Source organism: Squalius cephalus (assembly GCF_949319135.1).
Source record: "Squalius cephalus genome assembly, chromosome: 25".
NCBI lineage: Eukaryota > Metazoa > Chordata > Actinopteri > Cypriniformes > Leuciscidae > Squalius > Squalius cephalus.
This window is the reverse complement of record NC_137146.1, coordinates 21,325,969-21,345,838: the sequence shown is the minus strand read 5'-3', so window position 1 is coordinate 21,345,838 and position 19,870 is coordinate 21,325,969. Positions and strand designations below refer to the sequence as shown.

At 35.9% G+C, this 19,870-nt stretch overlaps 1 protein-coding gene across 1 annotated transcript in view; it reads right to left on the bottom strand.

Moving 5' to 3' along the window:
- ofcc1 (orofacial cleft 1 candidate 1) overlaps positions 1-19,870 on the bottom strand; it is a 99,786-nt gene that overhangs the window by 39,057 nt on the left and 40,859 nt on the right. Inside the window, exon 12 of the mRNA XM_079863676.1 lies at positions 17,303-17,394. Within this exon, the coding sequence (XP_079719802.1) occupies positions 17,303-17,394 (92 nt within the window). The remainder of the gene's footprint in view (positions 1-17,302; positions 17,395-19,870) is intronic.

The following is a 19,870-nucleotide window of genomic DNA, read 5'->3' as shown; positions in this document are numbered from 1 at the left end:
AAGACATTGTTTTGTAAACGTGCCAAAGCCACTTTTTACCCCCTCCATCAGAGAACACATTGAGTCACACAAAGTGCTAAAGAGGGTCAAAAATGAAACTAGAGGTGATGGGTGAAAAAGAGTGAAAGCAAAACCTATTTAACAAGGAAACATTATGCTGACTTCTACAATAACCCGTTTTGGCCGGCAAATAAGGCATCATCGCATGCATGCTTCATAAATAACCCAATCCCAAAATGCAATATATTATAATTCATGTCAAATACTGAACAAATGTACTAAGTTAAGTTAATTAATGTACCATTTTAACCAATATCATATGTCCCTATTATGTTTTCTTTCTTTTTTTTAACATGCCATTGTCAAAACTTATTGGAACTTTGAGTCTAGCCTCTTGTCTGCTTCACACAAGGAGCTCTATTTGTGAATATGGTGTTTCAAATCAGAAAACAACGACAAAAAAGGTCCATTGGAGGAGGGGCAGGAGGGAAGAGTCCATGAGGGAATGGGAGGAAGAGTCCAAGAGGGAATGAGAGAAAGAGTCCATGGGGAAGCAGAGTAAGGAATAGTCCAAGTGGGAGTCAGCAGATGGAAAAGCCAGGGAGGAGACGGAGGAAAGAGGAGCCAGACTCAAGGCAGAACCGATCGAGGGAGGAGCCAGGGCGGAGCCAGGAATCTGATGGAGTGATGTGGAGCAGGGAGGTGTGGAGACCCAGGTGAAGCTGAAGAGAAAAAGACCCAGGGTGACACCGTGGGTCTGGAGGACCATGGCAGAGCCACATGCTTGCAGGGCTGAGGTGTAGACGATAGCTCGGCAGACTGGGGTGGAGCCGGTGGGAGTGAGTACCCATAAAACATGTCAGGTGAAGCTGAAGAGAAAAAGACCCAGGGTGACACCGTGGGTCTGGAGGGCCATGGCAGAGCCACATGCTTGCAGGGCTGAGGTGTAGACGATTGCTCAGCAGACTGGGGTGGAGCCGGTGGGAGTGAGGAAAACAGTGGAACAGGAAGGAAGGAGCCGAAGAGGTTGAGTGACGAGGCACTGCCAGAGGTCCGCAAGTCCATGGCGCAAATAGGGTGTTGACTGACCAAGGCAAAGCCGGAGGGACGAGGGAACCAGGGCGGAGCTTGAGGGCTGACGAACAACGGTGGAGGCGAGGGAGAATGGAGGCAGGGTGAAGCCGATGAGTCAGATGGCCGAGGTGGAGTCCAGTGCTTGGAGGCTCAAGGTAAAGCCAGGGCATCGACACAACAGGGTAAAGCTTAGGGATGTCCTGATCCGATCACGTGATCGGAAATCGGGCCCGATCACGTGGTTTCAGACTCGATCGGAATCGGACGTTATCTCCCGATCAGGACTCGGATATATATGTATATATATTCTCATTATTTTTTTACACATCTATAGTTATGCGGTGGCACAGAGTTACGCCGGTTTCACACTGCACGCGTTAGCAGAGCGTAAGCAGCGCAAGAGCAGTGCGTATGGTGAGCAGGAGCAGGACAGGCACGTTTTGCTTTCAGACTAGCAGCGTTTGTCACGCGCGGCTGAACCGCGGGTTGTGTACAGACAGAGTACTCTAATGGATAAGTTGGCATTGCTTTATTTCGTTTTCAAATACATTTAAGAGAAAAGACTTGTCAAGAAGCTTATTTTATTAATAATTTCATTTATATAACTTTTGGTTCATCTTTGTTTTTATTGTTCTGGCAACAAGTTTGTTTTTGGACATTTGGTTTCTTTTTAAATTGCTGTTGGTCATTTGATTGACTGTTTAAAACAATAGATATCATCAATGCATTTTTTGGATAAAACTGCGGTGTATTTTGGCCATGATTAATGCATTGTCACTTTAATTCAGCGTAAGCGGCGCAGCAAAAATAGACTCGGCGCCGAAACGATCACGGCACTGCTGCTTCTACTCTGCTCCTGCTATGCGCTGCCGCGCTGCCTCTGTGTGCGGTGTGAATGCTCTAATCTGTTAACATGGGCGCCGAAAAAAATATGCGGTGCTTACTCTCTGCTAACGCGTGCAGTGTGAAACTGGCGTAAGAGTTAGGAGTGCTGTTCCTAAAAGCACATTACTGGCTTTGCAAACTGTGGCACTTTTATTTTTTTATTTGTTTACATGCCTGCCGGGTATTTTAAGTTGAGGTGCTAGGCTATTTGTTTATATATTCTACTTTTTTATATTTACTGTTGCACTAAGTCCAAAAGTGAAGAATTTATGTTATTTATTACTTGATTGTTCAAGCTACCTCACAGAAGTGCTCTGTTTGTTAACAGAGTTGTTGAATGTTAAAAGGTGAATTAAATAAAAAATAAGGAACATCCTGGATCTTTTTTTTTCGCTCTTCTTTATTCTTTTTTATGTATTATAAAAGTATTGGATCGGGACTCGGTATCGGTAGATACTCAAAATCAAATGACTCGGACTCGGACTCGAGGGCAAAAAAACCTGATCGGGACATCCCTAGTAAAGCTGGTGACCAGGAATTCCAAAGTGGATCCGAGTAGCTGGACAGGGTCACTGAAGGAGGAGTCAGGGGCTGAAGAGAGCCAGCAGAGGCAGGACCAAGGAACTGAATGGAGTTGTCAGTGGAGGAGGGAGTGGGAGGTTTGGTGGGTCCAGTGGTGTCAAAGGAGACTTGAGGCTGGGACCAGGGATGCACCGATACGGATACAGTATGGGTATCGGGCCTGATACTGTGCACTCGTTAAAATTCTCCACTCACTGCTCTTGACTGGTTGAGCCCTGCTGGGAGCAGCTATAAATATTCACTGTGCTATTAAATTAAAGATACATATGATAGAACAATAAAATGAACAGTGAAAGTAACAGTAGCTTATACAATACTGTAACAGGCATAATTAGGCATGAAAATAACCGAAGGAGATATCTATTTGCTAAGCCAACTAATTTGATTCATATTCTTTTGGTTTCTCTGGCCAATATATATATATTTTTTATTATTAAATCGGTACTTGGTATCAGCAAGTACTAAAAATAAAAGTATCGGATCAGACTTATTCTGGAAAATCATGGTATTGTGTCATCCCTAGCTAGGACGGACAAACAGCAACAAAGGAGATTGGGGACTTGCTGGAGCCAGTGAGTCAATTTTATTATCCGTGCTCATAGGGAGCAAATCTACATAAGGGGCAGGGGCATGGGCAAGACCAACTCCAAACAGTCCAACTAAATAGACTTAATAGATGTAACAAGGGACAGGTGGACACAATAGCTATAGTAACAAACACAATAGGAAACTAAAGAAGACATTCTGTAAAATAAACATAGGAACCAGGAAAAGAGAAGTAATCCAAAAACCAAAAAGAGACCAAAACAGAATATTACCATATTGCATGATTTGTAAACTAATACATTTTGACATTTGCATCACATAACCAGTGCAATATGTATGACATTTTTGACGTAATAAACTTGCTCAGTAGTTTACCTGATAAAGCACTGCACTTTTACAGCTTTTGTTAATTATAGGTTTAGGGTAGTGTAGGCGGTAGGTTAATTTTAGCGTCACACTGGACATTCATTTACAAACTGCTGTGATTCATACAACAACCAATGTAATAAAATGTTCTTTCAGAGGAAACTGAATATGCTATTTAGTGCAAGTCACTGGACATTTCACTCTGAACGTGCCGTGAAACGTGCTACAAACAATTCAGTGTGTAAAAAATTGTAGAATGTAACCCACAGGTAAATTTCAATTGTTCAATAAACCTGCATCTGTGAAAAAAAAAAAAAAAAAAAAAAAAAAACTCTTGCGGACGTTTCATCTGAAAAGTGCAGCAAAAGCTACCTGAAACAATGCATTTCAGGTTTTGGAGAAATGTAGGCAAAGTCACGTATTTGAGCCTGCAGAACGTGTGCCTGTGTTACTACACCTATCTCAGCAGAATCATTCGACTGATTAAACTTCCCCTAAATATTTGTTTATTTAATATTAATGTAAAATTTAGTGCATTTTCATTTCATATTTATTTATTATTTTTCATTTTATATTTTTATGTATTATTAATATTTTGTTAAACCCCTTTTCTAATATAAGCTTCAATCAATAAACCTGCTTGCATGACATCACAGAGACCTTTGATTCTTTTCATTTGACGCTTATTTAGAGATCCATCCTAAAACTATTATGAGTCTGATGTTTCTGTGTTCTAATTAAAGCATTAATACAGAACATAGTGATCCAGCCCGAGAGAGACTATATTTAACCCCAGCTGAACTAAAAGTCAATGGAGTATGTAAGTGCTTTTGTCTGTATGTGTGATAGGTTGAAAATAGCTGTGCATGGTGATTGATGGCATAACGTTAAGATGTAGTATAGACAAAGTGTGTATATTAATAATCCTTTACACAAGGATGAGTTTTACACAACTATTCTCAAGCAGATAACGTTCACTTTACAGTCAGCAGTGAGAAGCGCAGCTTTGATGTCAGTTGATCTAAAGCAATGCGCAAGTGAAGAGAGACAGCAGGGCTTTATTCTGAACGTTAACAGTTATCATAGAGAAGAGAACTACAGACATGTAAGAACATTCAAACTTCGTGTCAGTATCTGTGGCTACACACTTTCATAATAAACTACATGTAACCCTGGAATTTTGTCACATCAGTCAGGGCCTCAGCAGCATCAGTTAGATTCACGGTAACTTGATGCTTTAGTGTATCAACAACGGGATGTTATGTAACCAAATTTAAATCTTAAAATACCCCAGCACATAATAAATAGCCTAATAATCAATAATCATTGTGATGTTTAAACCAACAGTCCCCAGATGCTATTTAAACCAACAGTCTCTTTTCCCACAAAGCCACAGATAATTTCAGCATAATTTTGGATATCATTCTCTTTGGCCACTTGCATCCTGTTTTCAACAAATATTTTACAATACAATGTAGATTTATATCTTGCCTTGGTTTTCCATAATTATCTTCACATCTCAAACTTTTATAAGAAACCCCATTTCCCTGTTTCTGGCAGGGTGAGATGCACATAAACGTGTTTCATTGAGAAAAAGGCAGCAAGAGGAGATTCGGGGAGTAGTAAAAGAGAATTACTGCCGCAGAATTAGAATACGGCTCATAATTAGAATAGGAATTTTGCCACTGCCAAATTATCAGAATTATTTGCAGCTGAGGGGAGATGGGAGCTGGGGTACTTTAACCTAATCGAAAGCAGAAAAAAATGTGTTCCACTTAATTAGTGGATCTCGTTTGACTAATAGCTAACCGTTCCTTTTTTAATGCAGTGAAGTTCTTATATATGAGAAAAGAGCTTGAGTCTCTATAAAAACAGAAACATGAACTATGTGTGTTCTGCCAGTGTTCTGGCTCTTACATCCAAACACTCTTCCACACCCCGTGTACGTGAGGAAGCTGAGTTAAAGCCAGCGCAACATGTGTGTGTTTATAGGCCGGTTGCGTCTATCGGTAGGGAATCTCACATGGTAATGCCCAGACCCACTGAGTCTAATAAACACAGTGGAAACATGAAGTCTGTGAATGCACCTGGGATCCGCTGAGAGTGATTATGGGCAGGTTATTCAGCAAAACCCTGGCATAAAATGTCTTACTTTCAAAGCACATGTTCAATATGCTTCCCAGCGCAGCATCGGTGGGTTTTTAGCAGGAAATGAGTCATCAATTAAAATGATCCTGAATATCCACACAACTGAAATAGGCAAATAAACAAACTAAAGCTGGCCCAGAATCTGCAAATATTCTGCCAATTCTTTAAACTGAAATCGATTTTGCATGCAACTAGGCCATAAACCACACCTCAGATAAAATAAACACTGTAACCAAGAAATGATATAAAGTTTATGCATTTGGATTATCCTAACAAAAAACAGGCAAACTTTAAGACTTTTAGTTAGTTACAAATACACCTTAATTATATACTAAATGAAAGTTGCAAAATCATTGTTATATGTTTGTACACCCTATAACTTGGTTGACACAGTACTAATATTTCAGTAGTTAAGTTTGTGGTTTTCTGTACCAATTTCGGTACCAGAGCAAAAACTGTACTTTAAAAAAATGTTGTTCCATTTTGTCTGGTCCGTTGGTAATCACTGTCAACCACCGCCATTTCTGAAGAACATTTAAATACTGTACAGTTGTCAATCCAGAAACTTAGCAGTGTACTTAGCAGTGTGAAACACTAAACTAAAATTGGATCAATGCATAACAAACACAAAGCAAGAGAAGACCTTTACAATCACTATGAATATATTTTGGTACTCTAATTGATAATGATTATATGAAAGGATTCACAAGTGTGCAGCTCATGTTGAACAAAACAAAACCTCATGCATTTGTATGACTTACTGACTAATGCTAGCACTAGCACTAGCATTATGACTGGCTACAATATTCAATGCTTGTAAAAACAAGCTGTAAATAGAAACCATTAGCACTCAGAAAGCACTTACAGAAATATGAAGGGGAGTGTTTGAAAGCAATGTCTATCAGCGGGTACAGAATATACCCAGTACTCGTTACTGCAGAAACTTTTTTTTTTTTTTTTTAGTAACGGCACGTTTGGCAATGTTCATCTAATGTACAAACCACAGGTATTATATAAAAACTTATTTTATTAAATTTGATATTATGATATTCTTAATGGTAATCAGTATAGAGTCCCTAAAGGGTAATGGTGCTGGAGAAAAATTGGGATGGGAGAAAAAAACATTTTTTCAAATCTTTTGCGTTCCCCCGAGAAACTTTGCATTCCCTAGCAAAAAAATTGCATTCTCTCGCAAAGATATTTGCGTTCCTTTGCAAACCTTGTTGTGAGCTCAGACAAACACTTCCTGTTTACGGTCCCGCTGGCAGTGTTTCAGACAGCTCCGTACGTTAACAATGTTGAGGTTCATAGAGCTTGAGCTTGGACTCAAATATAAATAAATGCGGTCAGTGCTTAGTTCAAGAAGTTCAGTAAAGTTGGATATATATTTACAGATTTGAACTTCCCGGATCAATAACTTGTGAGCTAAACATTTTTAAAACACAAATAACACCCATTTCCAATCATAGCAACGTAAACAACTAGCTACAACCCAATTTTCCTCAAAAAGAGATATTTATAATATAAATTGGTCTCTATGAGCAGGCAGCAAAGAGACAAGTCTGAAGGGTGTTGCACATTGCAGACGGTCTCTTCAGACTTGTCTCTCCGCCCCGTGTACCGTCTCTCTAACCAAAACTCCTTGAACTAAGCACTGATATATTTCTTTATATTTGAGTCCAAGTTCAAACAATATGAACCGCTCCATTGTTAACGTACAGAGCTGTCTGAAACACTGCCAGCGGGACATTAAACAGGAAGTGTCTGTCCGAGCTCACAACAGTTTTTGCGAGAGAACGCAAAAGTTTTGCGAGGAACACAAATATCTTTGTGAGAAAAAGCTAAAGTTTTGTGAGGGAATGGCAATTTTCTCAGGGGAACGCAAAAGTTTTGCGCAATAATTTTTTTTTTCTCCTATCCCAATTTTTGTATACTATACTAGGCATTTATTCATTAGTTTTGATTTCAACATGTCATGCTAACCTGTTAACTAAAGCCACTAAATGAAACTTAAACCCAGCGCACTGCAAATATATGATCTCTTTTTCAAACAGAATCATGTGCCCTTGCAAATGAGAGCAGTCACCTAAAAAAAGCCTCAACACAGATGCACAAGACAGGACAGGAAGGACATTCAGAGGGACGTCAGAATAAAAAAATAAAAAAACTGCAGGTTTTGACCCACTGTTCACTGAATAAATCTGTACAGACTGCTGTCGCTGCAAATCCCGCTCCATACTACAAAATCCAAACCTGCCGCGGCCCACACGAACATCAGCAAACATTAAACAATTTCAGGGCCAAGGATCTTTTCACATTTAGTGTCCACAAAGCATATTTGTATGCTTAGGTCACACTAAAAACGTCTGAATGTCAATGCAATAGAAAGTATTAAAACAAGTGTCATTTATTTTAATAGAATATAGTACATGCATACATTTCATGCTTAATATACGGTATATATAAAAAGTTTATTAGACTTGAAATAATAAAACAATATACTATTATTGTGACACTTTGTGACTGAGGAACTTTACTGAAACATGTTCCTAGGTCTTGTGATGAACTAAACCTGTGGTTATCTGCCATTTTTGGTTTAATATGTTGTGAATGTGTCCCAAGAACATCTGAGCTCTGCTCTGATCTCTTGTTCTCAATGATACAGTATGTTTGCTTTTGCTTGATGTATGTTTCAAATTCTTAAAAAATTATACTAGATATGTCCTATAATATCTAAGGAATGTGTAACTGTCTAACTGTACATGTATAAAATGTATATCATTTATATATATCTTTTTTTCATCAAATTATCTTTTTAGAAATGAATGAATCATTTTTAAAATGATTGTATTAAAAGCTTTATACATGTACAGTAGCTACAGATTGCCATCAGATTATTGAGGCTGTGCAATTTATTGTTGTTTTGGGTTTCTTTATTTAAAGAGAAATGAAAATACATTATAGCTGTTGCATACAGCAATCAAAATACAGCTGGTCTTGTAAATAACTCGGGATATCACTGGGAAAACAAATCAGTGGCCTTCTTGTTAAAGCGCAATCATAAAAAGTCTAATCATAGATAAAAATCAAGCATCAGCTAAGAGAAACTTATCTAATAAGTCAAATCCACATTAGTCAATCATTATAGTCATTCAAGAGAAAATGTTTAATTCTTCAAACCCAGCAAAATTACAGACACAAACCTGAGCATGAGAAACTAAAGGACTGCAGCAACTAAACTGGCCTGTGACAACTGATAGCTCCATCATGCTTTGCATCATGGGTAATTCAAACTGTGATACAATCTGCTGTCAGCTAACCGCTTCATAGAGCCAGACATATTCACTTATTTACACAGGGAAGACTGTTGAAGTTTTAATACTACTTTAAAACTGTACTGCATGTTTTTGTTGGCACTAAATACATATACACTAAAACGTCTCTTTTTTTCAAGGCTCTACATTGGAAACATGCCTCGGATACATCTGTTTATTTTTGGATACAATTTGAAGGAAAACAATTATATATTAAATCTAAGTTATTTATTAGTGCAGAAATCTCTTGAGACTTTCTGAACATGCTGTTGGAATTCCATTAAAACACAACATGACTATTCTGTCCATGGCCTACTATTCAGATGGACACCTCATTCTCTGAAGTGCACATGAAACTAGGGCTATGGGAAAATACACAACACAAACACACCATGATTCAGCCACCCACCACACCACGACCGGTCAGCCGCTCTCAGGCCAACAGCCCGTCAGATTTGACAGTTCTGATTTCTGTGAAGTCAGAGGCCATCTATACAGACCTGGCCATAGAAGTCTAGCGTGTGTTTGTGTGGAGTTTTGATGGTTCCCAGGAGCCTCTCAGCACAGGAAAGGGCCCATCAGCCCCTGAGGTGACTCTACACACCTCCAGACAAAACTACCCACAGTATTACATCAGAATTGATTGACCTGTGACTCCAAGATGGAGGAACGTGGGATGTGAAACTTCAGGCATGCTCTTCTTACACATGGCTTTCTCTGCGCTTACAATGAACAGCCGTAAGATGATTACTGAGATCTACAATTAGCATACATAACAAAAAAAGGACTTAGGGTTGATATATTTTTAAACAACATTGAATTAAAGTGAAAAGCCACTGCAAATGCCATTTGAAACCTATTTTTACTTCAGTAATCTTTACCACCTGCAAACAACAAGCCATTGAAGACCATGTTAAACTAAAGTTTATTGGCTATTTAAAAGAGTAAAACAGAAGTGCACTTAAATTAATTTACTGTGCACATGTAGTGTACTTCAAATATAAAAAGTATACAACTCTACTTGCAGATAATATACTATTAGTTAAATAATAGGCAACTGTATGTAAAAAGAGCAGGCTCTGCTCTAACTCTTTTCCCACCATCCCTGCCATTGACAGAATTTTCCAGCAATCCATGTTTTCACTGTTATAGGGGGTGCTCTTAGACATCTTCTAAAATAGTAAGTAAGTAAAATGTATTTATATAGCACTTTTCACAGATAAAAATCACAAAGTGCTTCACAATAAAAAATAATACAGTAACAAATTCAAAATACAAAAATATTAAATAGAAATAGAAAACATAACAAACAACCATAAAAAAAACCCTTGACTATCTAAAAGCCTGCTTGAAGAGTAGAGTCTTCAGTTGCTTTTTGAAATAATCAATAGAGTTCGCACAACGCAGAAAGAGAGGCAAAGCATTCCACAGCCTAGGATAATAAATAAATAATCTCCAGATTGTAAATATATAGTCCAGAGACTATGTTCCTTCTTTTGACAAATTGTACTGTATGTTTAGATATTCATACAATAAAAATGTTCTGGGGGCCATGAAAGTTTCAATGAGTGAAAGAGTTGAGATTTAAGTACACTTTTAAAAAATGCACTTTCTAATGTTAAATTAAAAGTTTTATTTCAAAGTAAATTTTAAATAGTTATGTTTTAAAAATATTTGTAATACTTTAAAGTAGTACAATTATTTTGATGTGTTGACTAACATACTTGATTATAATATTAACTATAGTGTGTTTTTCAACATTACTCTTAAAGTAAACCTTTTCAATATACTAAATTCCAACTTCATCTTTACAAATGTTTAATTACAAATAAAAAGTTTCAATAGAAATTACATTAAAGTATACTTTAGTTTACCATAAATGTTTGTAAGTAGATTCGGCAGTACACTTTAACCATATTTCAAAGACAATATATGTATATTTATATATAATATGTGTTTGCAATTAACATGCAGTTAAGTCCTGAAAACATTACATTCAGATCACACTTAACTAATATTTTTCTAATTATATTAAAGGTATGCTAAACTGTACTTCTTTTTCACAAGGGAACACAGGAAAGAGAACATATGTGATCAAGTGATTTAAAAGAAAGTGACAGACATATTAAATGTGGCCAATGAGAAACCACACAATTTACAAACAAGGTTAAGAGACAGAAGTAAATTGGAACACAAACCGTGAAGGAATCCATTGTGAAAGGATGGAAAGGAGTTTTGTGAAAGGAGATGGGAACGATTTTAGAGATTTTGGAAGCATTGCTCATCCTCAAGAGGAAACACAGACCCTTTATCTTCCTCTTTTTAGGACAGGAAAAGTCACAGATATAATTGATATGAGATTTGGGGGGTATATTTCAATGTAATTAGAGTCTTGATAATTGGGCTAATTAGATATAATTGTTGTGTGAGACTGAGTTTGATTAAAACAGGTTTCCCCAAAACGAGAAAAAGGGGAAACACATTTCGTTGACATGATGACATCGGCGCAACATAAATATGTACAGTAATTAATGAAAAAACACAAACACACACATGCAGATAAAAACATTCACTGTCCCGCTCAATGAGAAAGGAATCTTTGACAAGAGTTATCTGCAGAGAAACTGCAGAACGATATCTCAAGGCAACATTCAAAGGAAACATTCAAAGGAAAAAAACAAGAAAGAAACTTCTGTCACAGTATAAATAAGTCATTAACAATAAGTTTCTCGCTGTAGGCAGAGCCCTTCTAAAGCAGCACCCTTACCAACACCAAACCAAGGGACACATTTGATATAATATACACCACCAATTGTCAAAAGTTTGGAATAATTAATATGATAAAAAAATATATATAGTAAAAACAGTAATATTGTGAAGTATTATTCAAATTTAAAAGAACTTGCATTTGGAAATCGAATGTATTCCTGAGATGGCAAAGCTGAATGTTTAGCATCCTATGCAGTCTTCAGTGTCACACGATCCTTTGAAAATCATTCTTAAATGCTGATTTGCTGCTTAAGAAAAATTTCTTAGTATTATCAATGTTCAAAACAGTTTTTGCTGCTTTATATTTTTATGGAATTTATTTGTGATACACTCATATTTAAATGTTTATGGTAAGATGTAAAAAAAAAGAATGTATAATGTTACAAAATATTTCTATTTTCTATTCTATTTAAAAAAAATATTCATCAAAGAATCATGAAAAATATGTATCATGATTTTCACACACACACAAAAAAAAATATTAAGCAGCAAATGCTGTTTATATTATTGAAAAGAATAAGATATGTTATTACAGTAATAATTGAGTACCAATAACAATTGAGCACCAAACCAGCATATTAGAATGATTTCTGAAGGATCATGTGACACTTAAGACTGAAGTAATGATGCTGAAAATTCAGCTTTGCCATCGAAGGAGTAAATTATATTTATATATTTAAATAAAAACAGATTTTTTTTTTTTTTAAATTGTAATAATATTCCACAACATTGCTGTTTTACTGTATTTTAATCAAATAAATGCAGTATTGGTGAGCAGAAGAGACTCCTTTTTAAAAACATTAAAAAAAAAAATCATAATTATTTCAAACTTTTGACCTGTGCATAATTCACACTATTGCTCCTCACATTAAGCAAACAAAAGACTTGACAAGTGATTCCAGTAGACTTTGATGTTGGCATGTTGCTAACCTAATAATACAATAAAGTCTAAAAAAGCACACAAATATATTGGGTAAAATGAGATTGAACTTACTTTTTAGTACTGAATGAATTATTTATATTTACAAACAATATTTCCCTCAACTTTGTCCACAATTGTAACATGATACATTCGGGGATTGCTGTGTGTGAAGAAAAAAGGTGACAATGCCTTAGATTTTGGCCAAACATCATAACACATATTTTCTTGGCCCAACTAGCATTTTTTCAGCACTTTTCTTCCCTATTGTGATGTAGCCTACTGCCGGCTTCTCGAAAGAGAAAAAAAAAAGAAGTAGGACGGGACTTGATTTTGTCCATCGGGAATTGACTGGATTGTGTCCCCATTTTGATTAAATGGCGACTCATCTGTATCTCAAAAAAAAAAAAAAAAAAAGATTACTGACAAACAAGCACATCAAATAAGGTGGAAGGTCTTCAAACCTCAAACTCTTTTTATTATACTTTTTACGCTCTTTTCATTCTGAAAGTCATTGTGTGCACTTATCAATACTTGTGCTCTGATGCATTGTTTGCTCTTTGAAATTGTAATGTGTGGTTTAAGGTTATTACTCTGGCAAAGGTGTTTGATATGTAAATCTGGGAGAGGATCAAATGAGGAGAAAAACAGAAGTCAAAGAGAAAGAACAAGAGCAGCTCTGCCCATTCAGATAAACAGCTCTCTGAGCAATACCCAGCATCCCCTGCTCTCAGTTCACTGAAAACCACTAGCCTTGAGACATGCGTTTTTGTCTGTGCTGTTTTAAAGTTGGGGTGGTTGAGACCAGATGTAAGCATTATATTGTGCTTATAACCATATACAGGTATGTATATTCCAGAAATTGTACTATTTTAATATTAATGACATAATGTACAGTATCCCCATTAATACTTCATTTCCACTTCTAATATTCTTTGTACTATTTGCCACATCCAGATTTTTCATTAATAGTAAAATAATTATAATATGAAATTTGGGAACAATGTAAAAAGAAAAAAGAAAAACAAACTTAAGTCTTTAGCTTCATAATAATAAGTCTTATTACTAATAAGTCTTTAGCTTTTAAAAATAGCACAGCAAACTCTGGTCATTCTCTTAGATTACAGAATGAGGTGCAAATGTTTAAACAGTATTGGAGGAGTTCCCTTGCTGGACACCTGACCTTCTTCATTCTTTTGCATTTTTTTTCATTATTACAATTTTAGTTTTGTAAGATTAACACACATGCACAAATGTATTACATGAATGTATTAAACATGTCAAGAATTCAATCACGAGCCTTTAAATTAAATGATTTTTAAGATCTCAAGAAAAGAAAATCAGCCAAATTCGTCCAAATACGCAAGTGCTACTGCACAACAGTCAATACACACGCATTACCCCTCAGGGCACTTCTCAGCAAATTCGTTAAATATCAACAAGCTAATACTCAAGTAATACTTTACATATATAATAATCAAGATAAATATTGATTTTATTTCCAAGTTGTCAAGAAAAAAAACTCACATTTCATTATGTACAGTTTACTTAGTAATACGGCATGCTCAACACTGTTTGTTTGGAGTTTTAGTCGGCACACATTGTACTTTCAGAGGTCATTCAAGCGGGCTGGGCAACAACTCATACGGATTTTCCATGCAAACAAATGGGACAGCAGTTATCAATAAACCGTGTCTGTGAACTGTCAACACCTCTGTTTGAGCCAAACACATTTCACATAAGAAGAAAAAAAATCAAATGTAACATTAGAGTCTCTGCTGATTCTCTAGATGGCAGTAATATGCCTCACTCATTCACATATCATATTAAAACCATACAGCATGTATGAAGACAGCATGTTACCGTGGGAGGGGGGTGGGGGTTATATCCGATCTGTCATGCTCAGGTACATTTAGATGATCTCGCAAAATGAAACCCTTCAAACTGTTTTATCTGTGTTTAAACAATTATAGCATGTCCTGGGAGAAAAAAAAAATCTTGATCGTGATTTTTTTGTTTGGTAATGAGCAGTATTAGGAACAGTGATTGTTTGTTATAAAAAAAAAAAATAAATACAAATGGTCTGTGCAATGATTAATCACGATTAACTGCATCCAAAATAAAAGATTGTTTTTAAATAATATATGTGTGTGTACTGTGTATAATTATTTTGTATATACAGATACACACACATACATGTATATATTTAAGAAAAAGTTATGTGTATATATATATATATATATATATATATATATATATATATATATATATATAATATTTATATATAATACAAATTATATATAAATATACAGTATATACATGCAAATATTTCTCAAATATATACATACATGTGTGTGTATTTATATATACAAAATAATTATACACAGTACACACACATATATTATGTAAACACAAACTTTTATTTTGGATGTGATTAATCGCGATTAATCGTTGCACAGCCCTAAAAACAATGTTAATACCAGATGAATTGAAAATAGGTTGTTTTAAGAAAGAAAATTTTGGTAGCACTTTATTTTACAGTCCTATTTCTCATGAACATACTATGTACTTATTGTAGTAATGTAGTAATAACCCTAAACCTTAACCCATTACCTTACACTACTCGGTACAGTAACTCTTTATTTTACAGTGTTCTTGTTAAATATGTTACATGCACTTACAATAACAGTAAATAATGCATAATGACATGCAAATAACCCTCAACCAATTCCTAATCCTACCCTAACCCTATAGGAAGTACAAGTAGTTCCCTAATATTACTCAGTACTTAAATATATAATTACACTGTAACAATGACACCTTAAAATAAAGTGTAACCCTCAGTACTTTTGTGGGTAAGTACACTTTACAGTAAGTGCATTGAGAGTGCACTTAAATAAAGTGCAACCGAACTTTTAATTTTTTAATATTTTTTTTATAATTTGAATGTAAAGTCTGGGCAGCAAACAATCTCAAAAATAGAGAAATTGTAGCAAATTGAACTTGAGCGAAGAAAAAAATATTAGAGACAAAAAACCTGTTATGAAGTTAATTCATACATTTTTTTTAAAGCATATATGATATACATGTAATGCACACATATAAATGTGATTAATTAGATATTTTAAATTCAAGAAAAAAAAATTGAAGAATCTCCCATGTACAAGCACCTAAACACATGCACAAATGTTTACACCCTAATTATGGTGTAACAAAGTTTCCATCCAATAAAATGAATAAAATAGTTTTCTCTAAAATCAGTATGATCTCCCTAGGATTGTTATGTGAGAACTATGTGATTTGCATTTCAAAACAATATGAATAAACTAAGAAACAGTCGATTGAATTGTATTTCAGACTGCTTCGCATAAAAAAAAAACCCAGCAAGGCTAAACTGTGCCTGTTGATGTCTGGCATTACTTTTTGAAGTCCTTTATCGTGCTTTGGGTTAGTTGTTGTGCTCCAGCCCCTCTCTTCTCTGATGTGTGGCCTGAGTTTCATTTGATTTCCTCTCATACTTGCAGCAGCATAGCTTCTGATCTTGTTTAATACTAGTCCAGCGGCAACAAATTACCAATTTTCAAAAATGAGCAGAGGTAGGCAGCTCTAAATCCTATAAAACGAGTCGCTCTTTCTTTCTTCTCAGAGAAATGTACAGCGTTGGCAATAATTCGGGCAAAATCAAAATAAAAACACACCTCAATTTTTCCCTCTGTGGATTTAGGCGAGCGGCTTTCATCGCAGGCACGTGCAGTGAAATTTAGGTAAGTGTTTTGTGAAATGCAATTTTGACGAGGTCGTTTATAAGATTTGTACGGTGCTGATGTTTGTGTCGGTGTGTTTTCACTCCTGTTTTCTCATTAATATCAAATGCTGTAAGCCACAATAAAACGGAGAAAACACTCATTCGTAGGCCTGCTTGTGCACTTTGCATCACCAGAGAAAAAGCAATTATCCACAGCACAAGGTTTTATGTGTTGCCGATGTTAACGTTACCATGATCCTTTCAATAAAAACACACATTGAGTTTGACAATAAAACGACATTCATATTGAGGACAGCGACATTCATATTGAGCCTCAAATAAATCATGCAAGTTGATGAGTGTTAATATATGCACTGAGAAAAAGCTGCAGTATTACAGGGTTACAACTCAACAATAACAATTTTCAAAGAAATATTGGAAAATTAGGTGGTGGAATTTAAATATAATCTCAGCATAAAAGATGATATATTCAAAAGATTAGGGTTGTGTGTGCATGCTTATATGTAGGCCTTTAATGTTTATCCACACACTGAGACACAATGTTCAGCACAGCATACCACTGTAGTGTGTGCACTACTTCTGCAGCATGCTGTGCCCAGCATATGCAAATTTTGTGAATGCCCAATGCATTTGCCAAAATAACGCTGTTGTAACACTATTCCACAATGCAATGCAATTGACTTGAACTTGCATTTTCAGTATGTCAAGACATAAAAACAACTATATCTTTTTATTATTATTTTCAAAATGGTAACTTTACGTCAACTGCTGAATTAAACATCATGAGGTCATGTGGTGACAAAGATATTTCTGTTTGTCATGGCATAATGCCTACTGTTCCACGTGCACAGTATGCAGTAAGTATGCACGTTTTCCATTCTGAACATAACTATATCCATAGGCATGAAATTGGCCTTTAGAAATGACACTTACCGCACAGAGAAGGTGAACTGGTCCAGCTGATCTTTAGGGAGAGGTTTGAGCGCTTCACTGTTTCTCTCGATTATCTTCTTCTGTCTGCCGCTCTGATCGGAGAGACACATGTGCATGTCATTTGTAATCAGAGCAGGAAACAGTTGCAGTGATTTATCTTGGGAATACAATGATAGCAGTACACTTCACTCTGGCATCATCTCTCAAACACACACACACACACACACACACACACACACACACAAAACAATCAGCACAGGAAACAAATGACATTCACATTACAGACAACATCTAATCAAAGTTGAGGCAAAGACAGAGATAGGATGAAATGAACAGAAAGACAGTCACTAAACATTAAAGACATAAAAAAGAAATTACATGTTTATGAAAGAACACCTGGCATACACAAACTTCTGAAATCAACTAGTAGTAATTATGACTCATTATGAGAATCTATAAATAGTATCACAAGTGTATTGCCAACACAAAGGCTATTCCAAAAGAAAGGCATCATATTAATACTGCCTCAAGACATTTTGTCGAAGTCTTGCAACTAAATCAGTAAAATAAATAAATAAATAAATCCAATATGCGACAGACACAGGGAAATTGTGATTATTTGTAGATATTTCATTAAATTATATTACTCAGTTTCAAAATATCAGGAAAACAGATCAATATAATTAAACAAAACAGTCTATTTTATCCAATACTTGTGTTTATGTATTTTATGTGTGTATTTTGTACTTAAAGAGCAGTGGTTCTCAACCTTTTTTGGGCCAGCGCCCCCTATCATCCAGGTCCCTTTCCACCAGAAGGCCGAAGCTGATCGGTTGGTTTTTGTCACATGACCTGCTGTGCGCTTGCGGCTTTCTGAAAAGTTGAAATGTTTTCAACCGTCCCTGTCACTTCTATTATGAGAGCACTTGCCGCGTGCCTACATTTGAAATAATGAATTTGCACGCGCATAAAACACGATATGTGAAAGGCCCCTGACTGGTTTGAGTCGGCACTCGGCACCGCTGCGGAGTAGCACAGTACCTGCACAGTACCAAGACGACTGCAAGTTTGTTTATTTACCGCTAGAGCACCAAAAGTTATGGACTGTAGCTTTCATATATAATTAATAAGCATGTCACTAAAAGCCAAATAACAGATTTGATTTGACTGAACAGTGGGAATATTATTATCATATAGTTTCCTAGAGAGCAAAAATAGTAATCTGAAGTAGTTAGCCTATATATTAGTGTTGACGAAATGCAACGGTTACAAATTTGACATTCAAAATTGAATTATGTGGCTTATCGCAAATAGCAGCCAATCAGCGAGGAGCAGCCAAAAAATGCAACGGTTACAAATTTGACATTTGAAATGTAATTAACAGCAGCTGTACAGCCAGTCATTAACCGCCAGTCAGCAAACAAGAAGAATTCTTATAAATTATTTTCAACGGAGAACATTTACAGGGAAAAAGCAGAATGATTTATTTGAACTTTCGAATTCGCATCTTTCAAAATTGATTTGAAAATTAGTGTGAGCCCTGTGCTTGATGTTTTTCTGCATTTTTTTTTACTGCGGGTTGCAGAGACATTAGTTTTTAGCTGTAGTGCGCCTGAGGCATGCAAATCCAAGCGATTGCGGTACTTAGACTGCATGTCGATGTGACAAGAATAAACACATACTGTATGAACAATTAAATTATTATCGTCTTATTAATTATTTTTAACTATCTTGAAACTATCCAAGCAGCGTTTCCCGCTCAGATGTGACGGCGGAATTAATACATTACCAAAATGTGATTACAGAATATATTTAAATTATCCATCAAATTGTCATTTTCTCCTTACAGTCTTGCGAGTTAACAATAATGATTGACCAGTAAATTAGGTGAACAAAGAAAACATTTTGGCATTAGGCATATGACGTTAATGCCTAAAAATGTAAAAGTTATACCTTATAAAAATAATTTAGTGTAATTAATTTTAAAATTCGTCGCCGGAGCAAATGGGAACATGATTTATTGAAACTATTTGAAAATATAGGCTATAAGTGGTTCTTAAGTCTTAAGACATTAAGTTTTAATGGCTTGTCTACTTTCCATTCCTCCGCTGCGTGTAGATTAAAAAGTTTGTCGAGACAAACTTTAAGTTGTTTTGAGAAAGCCCGACCAGATAGTTTGAAGAAGTGATTCTAGTCAGCGCTGGATTCCAGCCACCACCGGATTGTTTTGTCAGCCCGAAACACATTTTTGAGTGCTGATTCTTGTCAGTGCTGGATTCAGTCAGTGCTTGAGCGCTGGTCTATGACTGGAAAAATAATAGAGTCGTTGCAAAAGAAACGATATATAGCTTACATGTCACATTAAACTGGCAGATTTTAGAATGTTGTAGGCAATTATTTAGCAAGTAATTACATGTTTAATCTTGTCTTGCCTGGATCTTTGGTGTAAACTCGTGAACGCCCCCCATGAACACCTGAACGCCCCCCTTTCAAAAATATTGCTTCCAACGCCCCCCGTTGTTCTCTGAACGCCCCCGTTGAGAACCACTATAGAGTATTGTGTTGTTA